The sequence below is a fragment of the Octopus sinensis genome, linkage group LG20 (assembly GCF_006345805.1).
Source record: "Octopus sinensis linkage group LG20, ASM634580v1, whole genome shotgun sequence".
Lineage (NCBI taxonomy): Eukaryota > Metazoa > Mollusca > Cephalopoda > Octopoda > Octopodidae > Octopus > Octopus sinensis.
Genome location: NC_043016.1, coordinates 31,255,485 through 31,275,278, shown reverse-complemented (window position 1 = coordinate 31,275,278; position 19,794 = coordinate 31,255,485). Strand labels below are relative to the sequence as shown.

At 34.3% G+C, this 19,794-nt stretch overlaps 1 protein-coding gene across 6 annotated transcripts in view; it reads left to right on the top strand.

Annotated features, from left to right (window-relative positions):
- The window catches only part of LOC115222556 (E3 ubiquitin-protein ligase HECTD1), an 83,915-nt gene that overhangs the window by 17,544 nt on the left and 46,577 nt on the right, over positions 1-19,794 (top strand). For 5 of the 6 annotated variants that reach the window (XM_029792827.2, XM_029792825.2, XM_036511541.1 and 2 more), the window contains exons 2-6: positions 1,322-1,488; positions 2,863-3,097; positions 13,327-13,557; positions 15,066-15,403; positions 18,703-18,950. In XM_029792827.2, the coding sequence (XP_029648687.1) occupies positions 1,346-1,488; positions 2,863-3,097; positions 13,327-13,557; positions 15,066-15,403; positions 18,703-18,950 (1,195 nt within the window). In that variant the 5' untranslated portion in view covers positions 1,322-1,345. Of the gene's footprint in view, positions 1-1,300; positions 1,489-2,862; positions 3,098-13,326; positions 13,558-15,065; positions 15,404-18,702; positions 18,951-19,794 lie in introns of all 6 variants that reach the window. The other variant, XM_029792824.2, reaches the window with a different exon arrangement.

The window sequence follows — 19,794 nt, the reverse complement described above, 5'->3', positions numbered from 1 at the left end:
CAGGAAAGACAAGTATGATAAAAGTGTGCATATATGTATGTGTTTGTGTGTGTGTCTGTGTATGTATATATAGTCATTGAAAAGTATATAATATATATATTCACACGCGCGCATACACATACATATATATATATATATATATATATAATATATATATATATATATACACACGTATAATACAACAGGATATGAAGAGGCAGTTGCAAGACATCAAGTCATTTACCATATATTTATACAGAAGAGAGTACAAAAAAAAATATATATACATTTAGGAGAAAAACCGAAAAATCCTTAACAGTGAAAGTTCAAATATATATATATAATATATATATATATACACATACATGTTTATGTATGTATATATGTACGTGTGTGCATATGTATATATATATACGTATGTGTATGCATATATGTATATACATGTATGCATATGTGTATGTATGTGTATATGTATATCGCTATATGTATGTATATATAATGTATGTACATATGTATTTATATACATAATGTATGTACATATATACATGTATGTATATATATATATTTATATTCAGACTGATTCTCAGTATTCTATGTTCTTTCGTAGTTTTCGATAACTTCCTCCACTTCACATCTCGTCACCACCATAACAACCATTATCATATGTACTGTCACTACAACTATACATTATCATCGGTTACTATCACTGTTACCTCTCTAATCACCACTATTGTGACCACTATGACTCCTACAACAGTTACTCTACTGTTACCGCGACAACCATCATCATCGTTACACCACCTCACTCCTTTCTCCTCTAGCCGTCACTCTTTTCTTTTTCTCTCTCTCTTTTTTTTTTTACTGCTTGTGCAACCACTTCATTTATTGTTACTCCCTCTACCCTCCCGTCTAATCTCTCATCACCGTCGTCACTACCTATAACTGTTACTACTACTACTACTACTGCTGCTGCTGCTGTTATGGTATTATTAGTTGTTGTTTAACCCCAGGTCACCTATAATCAGAGGCATTCCCTACTCGACTGTGACTGTTATTTCCTCTCTGCAGAGAGAGAGAGCTGACGACTACATTATCCAACGTGTCCTTTTCTAAGACGATAAGTAAGCTGTGAATCGAGGGATATTTGACTGCTAGTTTTAGCAGGCTGAGCGTCCACATAGAGGCTCGTGTGGTATTACATGTTGGTAGTGGTAGGAGGAGAGGTAGTGTTAGTGGTAGTAACCGTGATTAGTAACTAAGGTATATATATATATTTATACATATATATATATACGCACACACACATATACATGTTTTACAGGCTGCTATTTCTCTCTCGTAGTGTTGCTGCGTGAGAGTCAGCAAGATGGCGGACGTCGATCCAGAAACACTTCTGGAATGGCTTCAAATGGGACAGCAGGGCGACGAAAGGGACATGCAACTTATAGCCCTCGAACAACTATGCATGTTACTACTTATGTCCGATAACGTGGATAGATGTTTCGAAAGGTAAGTATATATTTTTTAAATCTTTTTTTTTTCTTCTCTCTCCGAATTTGTTTCATTATCATGACCAAAAAAAAAAAAAATTATTCTGCTTTTCATATATACTCTTTAAAAAAATTACTAATTTTCAGGCTTATTTTCTCTCTCAGAGTGTTCGATGGTTTTAACGAATATTTTAAAACGTCTATTTAAAATGTGATTTTTTTTTCTCTCAATATGGCATATATTTTCTATACAGTAAATATATATTTTTTAAACTGCTTCAGGTGCTATTTCTGTTTCAATTTTCCACCCATTTTAGTTTTATTTCGCCCCCTCACTGTTTTTATATTAATTACATCAGATCCTGTTCTTCACTTCCTATAACCATTTTTAATTATCATTATTTTGAGTTTGATTTATATTGATGAATAGTTTCCGTATAAATCTGCTGACATTTCTTGTTAGAATTCCTTACTGTTGTCAGTACATAATTTATTTCCTTTTTGTTAACTTTTAGGTAATGGGTTCTATTATATATTACTTAACCCCCTAATGAACTCTTTTATAAGTTTCAAATTTATCCAGTTAATTACTGTATTTAGTTTTTCTCTCTGTGTTCAGAAACTCGAATAATAAACTAAATCAAATTAACCTCCAGCTATTAGAGAAAGAAACATGCATTATGCTTAGTCATAAAGAATTAAGTTATTAATATTTTATGAGTAACAAAGTATTCTGCATTTGTTTGTTCTTTCAGTACTATTTAGACGTCTGTTGCTTTTCGAGATGTCCGCAATCTTTAGAATTTAATAAAATATCAACTGATGAGTAATCAAGTACATTTGCAATATATCTGTGTATTATGTGTATACTTTTATCTCCATTTTGATTTCAATGTTTAACAAAGTATTTTAGTATTCCTACGTAAAATAACAAAATTACAACTGATGCATTGAGCAGGTAACTGCTTATAATCTATCGTGCTTTTATCTTTTTTTTTCCTTTTTTTTTTAAATACATATATCTAGAATCTCTTTGTTCAACGTCCGTACTTTCATTATCTCCCAAGCAGATTACTTCAAAATAAATAGCTGTTTATTTCGTAAGGAAGTGTATTCACCTAACCCATCTTCGTTTTTTTTTTAATGGACTTTCTTGCTGGAGGTTAATAATAGCTACTTTTATTGGAATTACTTGATTAAACTACATCCAATCTCTGCAGACTCTGAAATCCTTATTTTTCCCAACCATCGTTGTCACTCATTATCTATAAGCGATACTTCTCAACAAATCACCTGTATTTTCTGACATTTTGACGTATTTTGAAGGCAGTTTACATTGATGTGTTTCTGATTTTTTGCTTTTTTTTTTTTTTTTTTTTTGTTTTGTTTTCAGTTGTCCACCAAGAACCTTCCTGCCAGCACTTTGTAAAATTTTTCTTGATGAACGTGCTCCTGATAATGTTCTTGAAGTCACCGCACGTGCCATTACATACTACTTGGATGTGTCAGCAGAATGCACTCGTCGCATTGTTGCTGTCGAGGGTGCCATTAAGGCCCTCTGTAACAGATTGGTTGTGGCTGAAATGTCTTCACGTACAAGTAGGGATTTAGCGGAACAATGTATAAAAGTAAGTAAGCTTTAGTTCTGCTATAAAAAAAAAAAGTTTAAAAAAAACCGTGAATGATGAATCTACTAAAGCTTTGTCTTATTTATCACTGTTTCTTACAACAGGAAGTAAATCATAATTATGATATCAGTATCCGGTGGTTGAGATATCAAGACAATTGATTTCAAGACTGTTATTGGTATTACCGTCGTCATACCATAGCAAGCAAATTGAGTGAGGTCCTCTACCTCGTTAAAATAATGCTATACGGCTAATTCAAAAGTCAATTACTGGATGCATCGATCTAGTTCAAAAAATGGGTGTGAGGGCTGAGTTTGAGTCATTGAATTTATATTACCTGTAAACGTTTTGAAAAAATTGTGTAGAGAGGCGAAACAACTTTTTAAATTGTATGTTAAATTCCTCCCTTTTTACTATTTTATTGATATTATGGGCGTAGTTTTTATAAACAATGTTATTTATAATGATTTGAAGTTTATGCTTTTGAGTGATTTGGACAACTCTTGTCACCTTTTCTACATTTGATGTCACCGCCGTCTCCTTTTGAAAATAGCTTTGGCATTTATATAAACATAATTTAATTCCAAGTTCAGGAGTCAGGTTTTTTTTTACAAAGAAATGTTTTTGTAAAAAAAAACCTAGGTATAAAATAGAGCTCTTTCTTACTTGGTACCGATTCTCTCCACAATGTCAATTCGAAGTCCAATCTTCCTTTCATCAACTTTTAGGAGCTGATTGGATTTATAATTTTCCCATACTAAAGCTATTTGACTGTTTTTCTAATATTCTTTCTTTCCTCAAAAATTGAAGCTTAAATTTATTTTGTATTACTCAAAGGAAGTTGTATCAAAGCTTGTGGGGCAGCATACATTGTATTCCCTTCTTCCTCTTATTAAAAAATTGTAACTTTCATACAAAGTGAAATAATGTATAGAATGATACAAAGAAATAAAATCTCTGCTTCAAAATATATTTGATTGAAACACCTTTTGATGATTTGAAAAAGAAGACTACTAGTGCTTTTTTTACATTATAGTTGGAGCCAAAGAATAAGGGTGTTATTGTTTAAAATGCCATTAAATCCTCTAAATTTTAATAGCCAAAAAAAAAAAAAAATTCTTGAATTGTGTTTCTTCCTTGTGGCAAGAAAGTGGAAAGCTTTGCTTTAGGGTTAAATAAGCAACAGGTTTTGGAATTAACTTTCTAATTTAACCTTTAGCATTCAGACTTCTGCCAAATGTAATGCTTATTTATTCACATTATTTTGAATCAGCCATGCATTATCTCATAGCTTTGAGATTTCAGTGATGTGATTGTTTATTTTTAGAATGTCATTGTAGGGTAGGTGTGAGAGGCCGGATTTGGTGTGTTTGAACATAAAATAGAGAGAATATTTTGGCTGGATAAGGCCGATTTAAATGCTAAAAGGTTAAGGAAGAACATTGCCAATGGGCTTCCAAAGCAGGTTTTTTTTTCTTTTCTCTTTTCACCAGAATAATAATTTGCATCAATTTTAAGATCATAAGGAAAAATTTTTTTAAATGGCAATTTGATTTTCAATTTCTTTTTAGAAATTTAAAAGCAGCAAGCTGCAGATTTGAAATTCAGGATGATAACTTGCAATATGGAAAAATTTATATTTTTTTAATGTCTGAAACAAATTTATGGCTGGAAGTATTCAGATCAATCTTAGGCTGTCAATTGGCATTTGAACCTGGTTCTTCATTTCGTTTAATAAATTTTGTGAGAGGAATCAAATATACAATGTTCCTTAAGCATTTAAAGCAGCCATATCCAGCCCAAATACTCTGTTTTATGGTGAAACTGACCTGATCTGGCCTCTCACACCTGTTTTACTATGTAATTCTAAAAAGAATCAATCACATTATTGAAATTCCAGAACTATGAGATAATGCATGATTAATTCAAAACAATTTGAATAAATAAGGATTACATTTGGCAGAATAATGTAAATGCTAAAGGGTTAATGAAGGACATAGTATTTTAAAGCAAAAAAATGTAAGTTATTTGGAAGTTGTGAATTTGCAATGATCTGGGGTTGAATCAAGGTAGCAGCTAGGAAAAGAGCACGAAAATTTAAGTATCATCTAGTAAATATTTTCATTATATAGGTGCAGGTGAGGCTGTATAAGTTTGCTTTCAACCAAATGGTTCTGGGCTCAATCCTTCTGCATAGTACATGGGCAAGTCTTTTCTACTTTAGCCTTGGGTTCACAAATCCTTGTGTATGGATTTGGTAGATGGGGACAGAAATATGTGTTTGTGTTTGTCTTTGTGTCTATTTGATTCCCACCACTACTTAACAGGTAATGGTGTGTTTATGTCCTTGTAATTTTGCAGCTCAGTAAAGAGACCAACCAATAAGATAACTAAGTACTGGGGTTGATTTGTTCAACTGAAATTCTTGAAGGTGCTGCCCCAGTATGGCCACAGTCTAGTGACTCAAACAAGTAAAACAAAAAGATATATGGAGTTTTATTCAATACAGTGTTAATGATTGACAGCTAACCTAGACTAAAGATGCACCATATGTTCATGAAGTAAACTGATTTGTTACATGACTTCTGGATATATAGATAGTTTATCTAACTGGCATAATTAGCACTAAAGATACATTTTGTAATGAATATATATATAATAGCTCAGATAAAAATTAGTGGTGGAAGTTGACTTATCTCAAATTTCATTCGCCTTTTATGAAGCATTCTTCTTACACAATTCATTTCAAACTGCCAACTGGGAGGTTTAAAATGAGTTGTGTGCCTGTCTGAGCGTGTATTCTAATCTGCATACAAAGATGCATAACGTTTTAAACTTGTATTCTTTCTGAAAATTTTAGAATTGAACATATATTTAAAAGCAAATTATTTTTACTGTTGTATGTATGTATATGTGTGTGATCATCATCATTTAACATCTGCCTTCCATGCTAGCATGAGTAGGACAGTTTCACAAGAATCAGTCAGACTGGGGCCTGCACCAGACTTCAGTGATTGTTTTGGCAGGATTTTTACAACGGGATGCCCTTCCTCAGCAGAGTGGTTTTAATGCCTTTTACATGGCACAAGCACAGGCGAGGTCAGTTTTGGCAAGGTTTTTACAGCCTGATGCTCTTTCGAACACCAACCACTTTAGTGTGGACTGGGTGCTTTTAAGTGGCACTTGCAAGACAAAAATAAAAAATTCAAGAGGCGGGGACATTGGAGGAGGTGATCTTGTGTCAGATGATGAAAGGTTATAGTGAGGCAGAGACAGGTGTCTTGGTGTAGAGGAAGTGCAAGGTTACCCAGCTGGAGAGAGATCAGGAATGAAGACAGATAAGGTACACTACCCAACCTGAGGGAAGTGCAGGGGATGGAGAGAGAGAAAGAGTGGGAGACAGCAGGATAGAGATGTGGCAAAATGCTGGGCATACAAGGGACGAGGATCAAAATATAAATGAGATGGCTGAGTAAAGGAAGAGAGAGATTTAGATGGTGGCAAGTACCAGGGCATACCCTTGAGGTTCAAACACCATAATATAAGTGGCCGGATATTGCAAAGGAAGTGTGATTGAAGAGTGTGGAGGGAGGGAATAACAAAAACCCTGAGTATATATAGTCAGTGGGGTTACTGATGGCAATGATACAAAGGAACAGGGCCGGGAGGACAAGATTGGGGAGTGAGAGCTAGGCATAGTGTATGAAGGTGGAAATATGAGGAAGAGATGTAAATTGGTTTGTTGGGGTAGGGTGAGTGAAAAGTTTTATGTGTGGGTGGAACACCGGTCGGGGTGGGGGCTAGCAGATAGCATTGAGACCGGGCATATGGGTGGAACATAACACAGGTCAGAGACTAGTGGAGAGCAATGATACAGTGGCACAGGGCCCAAAGGACAGGATTAGGGAGTGGGAGGTGAGCATAGTGCATGAAGCGGAAATGTGAGGAAGAGAAGAGATGTAGAGACATAGTTTGGTTTGTTGTGGTAGTGTGTGAGAAATTTTCTTAAGTGTGGGTGGGACACACAGCACTTCTAGAACTCAATTTCACTGACATGGGGTTATATATGCACACAGACACACACACACACACACTGCAAGGCAGGTAAAAAAATATCTGTTTATTGTAAATGTACATATGGCACAAAGGAAAACTTATGAAGAGTGTTTAAACATGAGAACTAAGAAACTTGGTGGGAATCTCTACATCAGGCTTGGGGAAATATGAAAATCATGTAATCTTTTTGAACTTCCATTTTTACTTCTTACATATTGTATATGTTAGGATATATATATATATTGTTTCAGTCATTTGACTGTGGCCATGCTGGAGCACCACCTTTAGTTGAACAAATCAACCCTGGTACTTATTCTTTGTAAGCCTAGTACTTATATTATCAGTCTATTTTGATGAACTGCTAAGGGTACGTAAACACACCATCGGTTGTCAAGTAATGGTGGGTGGGGACAAACATGAATACACACATATATATATATATATATATATATATATATACACACACACATACTTACATACATACATGACGAGTTTCTTTCACTTGCCCAAGGTGCCATGCAGTGGGACTGAGCCCAGGACCATGTGTTTCGGAAGCAAGCTTCTTACCACACAATAATAATATTGAACTTATGTACATTGCTCAGGTGCACTACAACTCATCAGAAAAAGTACCCAAAAGTGCATGAAGAACAGTAAGTAGAATACTGCACAAGAAATGGAAATGAACAGTTTAAAAAAAAGAAAATGGCAGGAAGAATCAGGTGTACTGTTGGTGAATTTTAGGATGTGTAGAAGTTTTGAAGGCTGTAGTGTACTGACAGCTAACAACTGATATGGGTAGTTTATTCTTTGCTTCAGCAATTCTGAGTATGAAAAAATGTTTCTGAAAGTGATGGGTGCTTTGTTTTTTGATTCTGTATGCATGTCCACAAGTGTTAAGACATATGGAATTCAGAAAAAAAATTTGGTATTTATTGGAGAGTGCATTAAACCATCTTGTGATTATAATGGTTCTGAACAGTTGAGAATATACAATGGTTACTACCAATGTGGTGTGACTGCTTTCAATATTTTCAACACTCTTTTACAATAGGGTTTTTCTTACTGTTTCTTACTCCATTATGATACTTAGTGTAGATTTTTCTCTCCTGAACTGTATGCCTTTGAAAGTCTTTGTTCACTTTCCCATCCAAAAACTGATGTTCAAAAATTTTAAGTCATCATTCAACTTTGTTATCCCTGTGAATGCTTGAAGCTTGTGAATATTATTTTTTTGTCTTCTTGAATTCTAATAAAGTAGCTTATGATATTGTTAACTGTTGTTAAAACAAACGTCCTCTTCTACAGAGAACATTCTTTGTTCATATATCTTAAGATGAAATTTTGGCAGGAGACAAAATTGGTATATACACACTGCATTTTAAAAGCATTCAGAGTGAATTATAAAATGTTATTTAAGATTACTCTAAGATTATTTGCTCCAGTTTCAAATACAGGTATGACTTTGTGATTATAGGTTTGCTTCCCAACTATGTAATTTTGGGTTCAGTTCCACTGCGTGGCATCTTGAACAAGTCTCTTCAGGTGTAGTCCTAAGATGAAAGTGTTGTGAGTGGATTTGGTAGATGGAAATTTCAAAAGGCCCATTGAGTGTGTGTCACACTCTAACTGTGAAGTGGTTGGTATTTGGAAGAGCACCCAGCTATAAAAGCCATGTCAAAACTAACCTCACCTGTTCTTGTACTGTGTAAAAAGCACTCGGCCCACTCTGCAGTCTTCTACCTGGCCAGCTCCTGTCAAACTGCTCAACCTATGCCACCATGGGAGGAGGATGTTAAACAATGATGTGTGTGTGTGTGCACCTTTGTGTTTGTCCCCACCACTACTTGACAAATTGATTTGTTTATATCCCTGTAATTTAGTAATTTGGCAAAAGAGATTGATAAAATAAATACTAGGCTTAAAAAACATGTACTGGGGTCATTTAAAAAAAAGTATTGGGGTTGATTCACTCAACTAAAATTCTTCAAGACAACATCCCAGCATGGGCACAGTCCAATGACCAAAACATGTAAAAGATCTTGTTGATAAGATGATTTACTGACTATATGAGTGATTGGTTACAACTAGCAGATAAAATTATCACACAGCAGAGCTGAGACAAACCGCTTGTAGATTAGTATCGTAATGATGGTTTACATTCACAGCTGGTGCCACAAAAGTGCATTAGCAAGACACTGCACAAAAAGTCAGAACTAAATATTCCATAGTCAATGAAAACTAAGTTCACAAAAGATGAATTTGAACTTGCTGGTAGACATACTGGGTATTTTACATTATAATATAATAAATGTGAAAGTCAGTGTGTCACACTTTTTCAACTTTACTCCTAGAGGCCGTAGCCCAGCATATCATACCATTTTGCAACTGGAAATAAATTTTGGGAATAATCAGAATTAATTGCGAAATCCAGCAATTATTTTCAGCAAATTTTTGGCATGATGTTTTGCAACGAATATGATCATTGGGATATGACTCTGGAAGAAGCAATTGCAACAAAACAAGTCAGAGATCTGCTTGCCGATCCTCCCATTCAGGGTCAGTAGCTTAAAAGCTATATACTAGAGTTGTTAATAATAGTATTTTGACTCTTAAATGATTTGCAGGAATTGGTTGCAAAGTTGTGATGCTTTGTTGCAGTTAACAAAAAGGAGGAATTTTCTGAATATGCAATTTTTTTGAAAATGAATGTCTCTTTTTGCTCTGAGCAAAGAGCTGACTGTAGAAGAGATGTATATATCTCTACACAGTATTTCAAGAATTTTGTGTATTAAATTTTATTGAAGGTCTTCTCATTGAAATCACTTTCTATCAAAACAACTTTTTATCATGATTTAGAGTAATTTCCAAAATCTATTTTGCAGAACAGTTTTTATCTATTAATTTTAAATACGGAATTATTTAGATAATAAGTGTTGTAGAATGCGTGTATTTTTTAAAATTTTATAAAATAAGTCAGCTTAAGTTTTCTTATGGGAAATGCTGTTTATATTTTATTTTAGACTAATTTTATTAAAAATTCAGTAAAAAGTCATTCAATAGACAGGTGATTTTATTGTTGGGCTAAATATGTAAAATGATTGGAAGTGAAATGCTAACTTAAGATGTCTGTAAGTCATTGAAAGCAACTGTATGAAAAAGAAATTTAACTAGAATAGACATGTGATTAGTTGTGGGTGCCTATATTATGTTCATGTTACACTATAACTTTCCTATTAGTCCTTTCAAGAGAGAATTTAAAACTTACAAATCTATGTTTTCTTAACTGCTTAGAAAAGTATGTTTTAAAAGACCATTTTTCTGTTATTTTTTTTGTATTGTCTTGTGTTCTGCCTGTTTATGTTACTCAAAATATTAGATAATGTAGGAGAAATATGGAGATATGCTAAAATTACATTAGATCTATGTGTATGAATGCTTACATCATTATTGTTTTAATGCTGGCTTGGGTTAAGGCCACAAGCTGGCAGAAACGTTAGCATGCCGGACGAAATACTTGGTGGCATTTTGTCTGTCTTTACATTTTGAGTTCAAATTCTGCTGAGGCCCACCTTGCTTTTCATCCTTTTAGGGTCAATAAATTAAGTACTGGGGTCAATCTAATCAACTGGACCCCTCTCCCCCAAAATTTCGGACCTTGTGCCTAGATTAGAAACGAATGCTGGCTTGGGTCAAATGGAATTGTAACAGGTTTTCTATGGCTTGGACGCCCTTTTCATCATCAGTTCTCACCAGTTTCCAAGTAAGGTAATATTTCCCCTTGGTAGGGCATGTATTCATAGAAGATTGGAAACAAATGGCTCTATGATGGTGATGCTTGCTTACAACTTGACTAATGCAATGTAAAGACAAATCATACATACATGGTGACTGCTCCATCTTCACAGATGATTCTCCTCTCCATGTTGTCAGTGGTATTTTTGACTTTGTCTATGGCCTCTAAGATGACTATTTGGTCTTGCTACAGCTCTGTAGGGTCTGATGCTTAGGTGACAAGTGAAAGTCCTAACTTATGCTCTTCCAACCAGTTAGGACTGCACATGTTGCCACTCTTCCATCACCATAGGACTGTCAACCGATGAAATTACATTGAAGTCACCATAAAGAGGCATTTCTTTCTAATTGGATTATAGTGATAAATGCTTGTACAACATGAATACTGGTCACTGAACCTCCATGATTAGTACCTAATGACAGGCCAAAGTGAGATGGCCAGTAATCAGTTTAGATCTACAAAATCAACTCAGAAAGCTTTGGTTGGCCTAGTGATATAGGAGAAAACACTTGCCCAAGGTGCTTCTCAGTGGCGTTAAACCTAAAACAATGTGGTTGGGAGAAGTGAACTTTCTAACCACACAACTATACCTGTTTATTCCAATAATCCAGGCAGTATATGAAAATTGCATAACCATTGATGTAACTTATAAAAAGAAGTAAATGAAAAATTCTCTTTTATCGCCTGTATCTCATCTTGTTTTCCTTCGTTCATATTTTCTTTAATCCATTTTGACAAAATGGACTAAGCAATACAAGAGGAGACACAGCATTGACAAATATGTAGTGTTATTTTGAGAACCTTTTAATAAGTAATTGAAATAGTTTGTATCTGTTTAACTTCAAAAATATTAAAGTATATCTGAATTTTTTATCAGATATTGATAAATGCTTTTCCAATAAGTGGGTCTGGTTCATTAGCAAAATTATGTCAGATTACTTGATTGCTGCTGGGCTTATACCACTGTAACTCGTACATTTTCAAGTGAATATCACTAGAAATACTTATTTTTTGTTTCTAAATATTCAATCTGTATGCTCTGCTTGCTTCAATGTCAGTATTTTTCAACTTTGAATGGTGATCTTTTTTATTTACTAAAATCTAGTTTATATAGTTTCTTTTATGTGAACACAAGGCATTGTCAGTAATATCACTTTGAAAATCATTGGCCTTCAGTAGTACAAGAAATATTGGAAAAATACATAGCAAAATTTTTAATTGAATGAAGAAAATAAGCAACAGAACATTTTAATCAGTTTTTTGATTGTTTTAAAAAAAGTTTTTTTTATAAACTTGACTGTTGTTACAGTAAAGGAGATTACACAGTTTACTGCTGACTGATTTTGATCTTAATGGTGTACACTTACGACTAAGTAAAACTTAATTTGGGAACCCACTAGGTACACGTATTTTTTCAGGTGTGGCTGTGTGGTAAGAAATTTGCTTCCCAACCACATGGTTCCAGGTTCAGTCCTATTGTATGACATCTTGGGCAAGTGTCTTCTAAAGTCTGTAAGTTGATTTGATAGGCAGAAACTGAAAGAAGACTGTCATATATATATATATATATGTGTATGTATATATATAGATAACTTAGCAGTTCAGTAAAGGAGACCAGTAGAATAAGTTGCAGGCTTTAAAAAAAAGTTCTGTGGTCAATTTGTCTAGCTTAAATTGAAGGTGGTGCCCATTCATAGCCACAATTTAATGACTGAAACGAATAAAAGATAAGAGATATTAAATTAATATGGTTATAACCCGTATGAAGAAATGTTTTCTTTGTGTGTCTGGGTAGGCTGCAGTCATATTTCAGATACAGTCTAGTTTCATAGAGTTGTACTTTTGTGAAGACTCACTACCCACATTTGCGTCAAAAAAGTAATAAACTTTTGTATAATTTTAAACTCTCCATCGTGGTCTTTTGATATTGTAGAGTGGCTACTAAAATGAAAACTATAGTCTGAGTTAAGGACTGTCTTTTTTATCTTTCGGAAATTACTTTGTATTTATTTTTCCATGTAATCATTCCATAAGACAAGTATTTGATCGAAAGAAATGTTTACTCTCCTGTAAACAGATTTTATTCAGCTCATGCTGTACAATATTGGTGTTGGGAAAGGTATCAAGCCATAGAAATAATTCTGAAGTAGATGCTGGAGCTCACCATAGCCCTCCAGCTTAATGTACCCTGCCAAACTGTCCAATGTATGCCAGCATGGAAAATGAACTTTGAACGATGATGTTGTAACATGAAAAATTGGTGTTTCATATATATATGTCTGTATATATATATATATATATGTGTTGTGTGTTATTTTAATAAACTGTCACTCTTTCTATTTTCTAATTACTTATATACTTTGTATTCCTTCTTTAGGTGTTGGAATTAATTTGTACTAGGGAATCTGGCTCAGTGTTCGATTCTGGTGGCTTAAATTGTGTTCTTACTTTCATTCGTGAACATGGATCTCAGGTACACAAAGACACTCTACATTCAGCAATGTCTGTTGTATCTAGGTTGTGTGGGAAGATGGAACCCACTCAAGATACAGCACTAGAAGGATGTGTAGAGTCTTTGTCCACATTACTTAAACATGAAGACCCATTTGTAAGTATATGTTGTTTCTGTTTTACTTTAATGTTTGTCTGATAATCTTTTTGAGTACCATAGCATAGGAATATTTGTATGCATTTGGTTTAAGCTTAATATTTACAATGAAATGCATCTTTTCTATATTACTATGGGGAAAGGTTGGTTAACAAACTAAACACATTTTCTCCTTTACAGGGAAATGGTAGTAAAGTTTATATTTTGTTAAGTGCTAAATTGGAGTATGTGTTTTATTATCAAAGGGATTTTGTTATTGTGTATTAATAAAAGAAAAAATTTAAACCAGGAAGATACTACACATCTGGTCATTTTAGATCACCAGTATTTTTAACTATATGAGGGGATGTTGAAAAGTTCCTGGCTCTAGATAAAAGAAAATACAGAAGAGCAGTTAATTATGATTTTATTTAACATATATTCCCCTCTCAGATTCAAACACTTGCAGCAGTCCTTCAGTTTTTTTAAGCCCTGTAAACGAATTCTGAAGTTTGGGCCTCCATCCAAGCCTTTTGTGATACCCTTAAAGCTAGAAACTTTTCAGTGCCCCCTCATACATGTAATTATAAAAATACCTGTGGCTTTTGCAGAGCCATCATGACTTGTAAAATAGATGTAGTTAATATTCTTCTTGCACAATTGTTAGTTGACAGCTGCTAGAAAGAAAAAAAAACAAGGCAGGAAAACCAGACAGATTACTTCTGGAAAGAACTGAGTGAATGTGGTTAATTTAAGGAAGCTAATAGAGGAGTATGATATGGATGGTGAAAAAGAGGTGAGTCGGCCTGGACCTGTATATAGGTGGCACAGGACTAGCTAGCTCTGTGGAGCAGAGGCTATTATAAACGCTGTAGAAAAGGTAGTGAATGCAATACTAAAGTCAGAGATTGTACTTTGTTGGCAAGTGATTCCTTGCCAGTTAGTAGCTGGAAGTTTGTGAAAGTGTTAGTAATGGTTCTTGTCTGTAATATCAGTAGATGAATTTGTTGTAATATTTACTAAGATAATTTGCCTATATTCAACTGTAAATTTTTTTTTAAATTCCCAGATTAAAAACAGATTTTCATAAGCTTGCTTTTCTCTCAACTTGTTCATACTTCCTAAAAATTAATCCAGCCAACAAAAGTTTTAGAGATAAAACATTTGTGTAACTTTGTGAGCTATTTTGTATAATTCTTCTCCAGTCAGTACTTAAATGTGGTGCTTCTGTTGACCAGTAACCATTTTACTCATCTGTTGGTGAAATAATATACAATTATTAGCATAATAATGTTTCAGATATTATATTTCATCTTCATTTGATGTCTTAAAAGATTGGATGCGTCTTAATTTTGTATATTAACATGCAAAATATCTGATCAATTAATATAATTAAATGTCTTTTCTAAAGCTAACTCCACCATTCTTGCATAAGTTTCATTGTTTAGTCATGGCCTGATTTGATAACCTTGTAATCAAAGGCTTTGATTTAGATAATTTTACTGAATGCAGTTTTTTCTTTTTTCCAGGTGTCTGATGGTGCCCTTCGATGTTTTGCATCCCTTGCAGATAGATTCACACGAAGAGGGGTTGATCCTGCTCCTCTAGCTCAACATGGATTAGTTGATGAGCTTTTAAATCGTCTGCAGGCTGCTGGTGAAGCTGTTCATGGAACATCAGCTGTTGGCCCTAGCACATCTGCTGGAGCAACTGCTCTTGTACCTGTTGATTCTAAATCCAGTGCAAGTGTTTCCACTGTCATTAGTTTATTGTCAACACTATGTCGAGGGAGTCCTTGTATTACCCATGATTTGTTAAGGTCTCATCTTTTAGAGGCAATTGAAAGTGGTCTTAAAGGCGATGAAAGGTTAGTTATGTTTTATTTTCTACATTTGAAGCGACCTTTTTTTAAAATAAAATTTCAATAAGATTCACTTTATACAAAATAATAGATTTTTAGAAAAGTTTTCAAAATTTTTGATAATGCAGAGAAAGAATGCTTGACCTTTTTAGCATTCAAATTATTAGGTCAATGGTTATGCTTTTCATTTGCATTGTTTTTAATTAAACCTTATTAGTGAACTTGGAAATCTGAAAGTAGCTTGCCATCTCTCTCATCTGTACAGATAAATAGATGTGCGTGTTTGTCTCCTTGTGTTGAGATTGAATGCTGGATATAAACAACTGTCACTGTCATACAAGTAGTGTTGTGAAATCCTGCCCTGCCATTGTGTTGTTATTATTTGACAGACAAGAGGAAATATTGCCTCACTCAGAAGCAGGTGAAGGTTAGCAACAGAAATAGAATACTGTTCTATATTTTTGAGATGAGGAATTCTGTACGTTATTTACATTGGACAAATATGTGTCCTCATCTTGTTTGTTGTTGCCACAACATTTCAGATGATTTACTCTCCAGCCTTCATCAGGTGTTCTGCTGGAATTTTGATCCCAACCCTGGGTTCTCATTTCTAAGGTAATAATAATTACATCAGCAAAAAAAATACCTTAGGAATGAGAACCCAAAGTTGGGTTCAAAATTCTACCAGGACACCTGATGAACGCTGGAGAGTAAATCAGCCAAAATGTTGTGGTAACAACAAACAAGATGAGGACACATGTCCGTCCAATGTAAATAATGTACAGAAATAGAATATTTGCCTCAATGAATTTCATCTGATCCATGCAGGCATGGAGTAGTGGATGTTAAACAAAAACTATTTTTATTTATGACAAATGCCCGATTTATTTTAAATATTGGGAGTAACAAATTGGCAGTCATTAAAACGGCAAACAAAATGCCTTGCAGGTGTCTGATGGTGCCCTTCGATGTTTTAACATCAGCTGAGAAGACAACTAATTACTTAACTACTGAAATACTCAGTTTGTACTGGGATCAAGTTTGCACTTTGTCTTTCTGGAATCAATAAAGACCCAGTCTAGGGTAGTTGCTTAGCAGAATCATCAGTGTCACCTTTAGATTATTTTTCATTAAAGAATCAAATCCTTGTATAGTCCATTTTATTACAAGCATTTAAGCTGGATCTCGTGTTTAAGGAGATTCTACTAGATTTGGAGGCTCTGTAAACAGTCTACTACTTTTCTCGCTTGACTAAAAGATTAAAGATTTTCTTTGGTATTTTACTAAATATCTCCTGTCATTTGGAATTTTAAAATCTAATGTACATCTTCCAAACTAATTAAGATTTCTAATTAGTAGTCTTCTCAGCTGATTTATTCTTTCACTTTATATTCCTCTTCTAATGGATCTTTCTGTGATTATTTCTAGTCACTATAGTTCTTTCATATTGTTGATCATATCTGTCCAAAAGGTATATTTAATTTTAAATTACCGTCCCAATATGTCTGAAATCTTACGTTTGTTCATCTGTCTGTCTGTCTGTCTGTGCCAGTGGCATGTTAAAAACACCACTATGATCTGAGTAGTTGGCGTTAGGAAAAGCATCTAGCTGTAGAAACCTTGCCAGTCCTCAATCAAACCATCCAAACCCATGCCAGCATGGAAAGCGGACTTTAAACAATGATGGTGATGATGATGCTGGTGTGGTGAATATATTGTCATCTAAATTAAGCAAAAAGGAAAATAACACTGACATCTCATTTTAACAAATATATTTACCAAAATTACATAAAAATATCTTGAAATACTGAATAGTAAATTTATTCAATAAAATCGCCATTGACTTTGACCATGGCCTCCAGGCGACTTTAGAATCTCCTGCAACTCTTCTGGACAGTCTCCTTGTTTAAGTTAGTGAATGCTGCCATCAGTTCATCTTTGGTGTTACAAGGAGTTTTGTTGGTCTCTTGCTCACATAATGATCAAGGGGGTTGCAGTTTGGGGAGTTAGGTGGTCAGATGTTAGGGGTGATGTGGTTGCAGTGATTATCTGACTGGTTTCTCCTGCTTGTGTGGCATGATGCAGAGTCCTGTTACCAGACATAGGGTCTTTCAGCAGCCACCCACTTGACTCAGAATAGCATTACCTCCATCAGGCACTTGATGAAGGCCTCCATTTTGAGTCTGAAACCGTGTGGGAAGATGATTGGAGGTATAATGTCGCCATCACTAGTGATCACTCCAAACACTATGATGTCGACTGGATGTTTGATATTTATCACTCTTAGTACATGTTTTGGAGACATGGCAAGCCAACGGTTGTTCTGTGTGTTCACCATCTGTCCATATTGGAGCTTCTGGCACAAGCAGCCTGTCATTTCTAAATTTGTTGCAGATTAAATTGTGTCATGGTTCTGTTTTTTTCACAGACGGTGCCCAGCTGACCCTACTGTACTGTGTAGTTGACAAAATCAAAAACAAACAATGCTCATGCGCAAAAGGAAAAATATAAAATGGCAACAGTTTACCCATCACACACTGTGTGTATGTATACACACACATAATCCTCACTTAATCCTTTTAGATTTTAGATTATTCTGTCAGACATGATGCTCATTCGCATTATTTTGAATTAATCATACATTATCTTGTAGCTTTGAGATTTCACTGATGTGGTTGTTTACTTATAGAATGATATTGTAGGGTAGGTGTGAGAGGCTGAATATGGCCAGTTTGAATGCTAAAGTGTTAACACCTGTTTTCCATGCTGTTGTGTATTGAAAGGTGCAGGAGCTAGAAAGCAAATAACTTGCAAGACAAAGGCCCTCTCAACTGGGAGAGGGGTAGTATTAAAGGAGGTTAAAGAGGTTTAAAAGTATGATAGAAGGATAGAGATGTCTTGCTGTAGAGATTACATAGTTACCCCAGTTGGGAAAGAGAGAGAGAAAGATATAGAGAGGTGGTGGTTGTGAAGATGTCTTGGGATATATATATATTATTAATATTATTATTATTATTTCTTCTTTCAATGCATTGATAAGTGCTGTTGGATTTCAGAGTTCTTGATTAACTCCTTCAGCACCTCCGTATTGCTTTAAAAAAAATAAAAACTAACATAAGAATTACCTTAAAACTTATCAAACAACTGAGGTAATATGTCATTGCCTGAAGTTATTATACAGTGAAATGTTTGAATATTAGCATGTGACTGTATGTAATTTATACTTTTTTTTTCTCCTGTGGTTTTTGAGTATCATTACTTCTGCATTTTCTACAGTGTTAAATATATACAATCCTTATTTTCAGATGTTGCTTGGATACGATGCGTCTGGTTGATCTCCTCTTAGTATTGTTATTTGAAGGACGGAAAGCACTTCCTAAAGCTGCAGCTGCTGCTTCATCATCTGGCATTGGTAGCATATCAAGCAGTCGCCTACTCCCTGGATTAAGACGTGTTGATAGCTCAGGGACTGGAGAACCACGATCACACAGACAACTCATAGATTGTATCAGAAGTAAAGATACTGATGCTCTTATTGAGGCTGTTGATAATGGTATACTTTTTATATACTTACAATATATATATATACATATATATATGTTTCCCACCTTCTTCTAGGCAACGCAACAAACTAAAATATTTTGACATTTTGTTACAGTATTGCTTAATTTTAATCTGAATGTGTGTGTGTGTGGTGGGGGGAGGTTAACAGTGCCAAAGCTGTTTTAACAATATTAAAACTAATATAAGTGAATTCATGTGAGCATTATTATACTGAACTAGTTGTTTTCAATATATTCCAGTTGTGCTCCGTATTAAATATTTCTAATATTGATGAAATATAGTATCAGCAAGATAACTTTAATTCCATTAATTATACTCACTCCTGACAAAAAAGTTTGTACCTAGAAAGAAAAGTAATCTTTTGAAAAAGTTTACTTTTAAGTGGGACATTTCACCAGTTTGAGAAAGTCTACTTACTATTTCCTTTTCTTTCAAACTAGCTGGTTATGACCAAAGAGAGAAAAAAGCAGAAAACAAAATCAGTTCAAGACCTGATATGCTGGTATTTGGATTTTGTAAAGAAACTTTAGTATAGATGATTTAATTTGATTTTTGTATTTATGACCACGGGATTTGGACTGATGATTGTCTCTAATTTGAAATTTTCATGAAGTTCATGTTTATTTATATTGCTGGAGAAGACTAATTTTGCTGCTTAGAACATGTAAATTCAACACTACAAACTTTCAGAACATTTACTGCTTTTACTATTATTCCTAAAAGAACTGAGCCATGAGGGGGTTATATGTCTGCTATGGATTCATACTTTTATGTCTTATAGTTCTCTGTCTCTTTTTGCATTACGTAACACTTTCTTCACCAAAACTTTAACG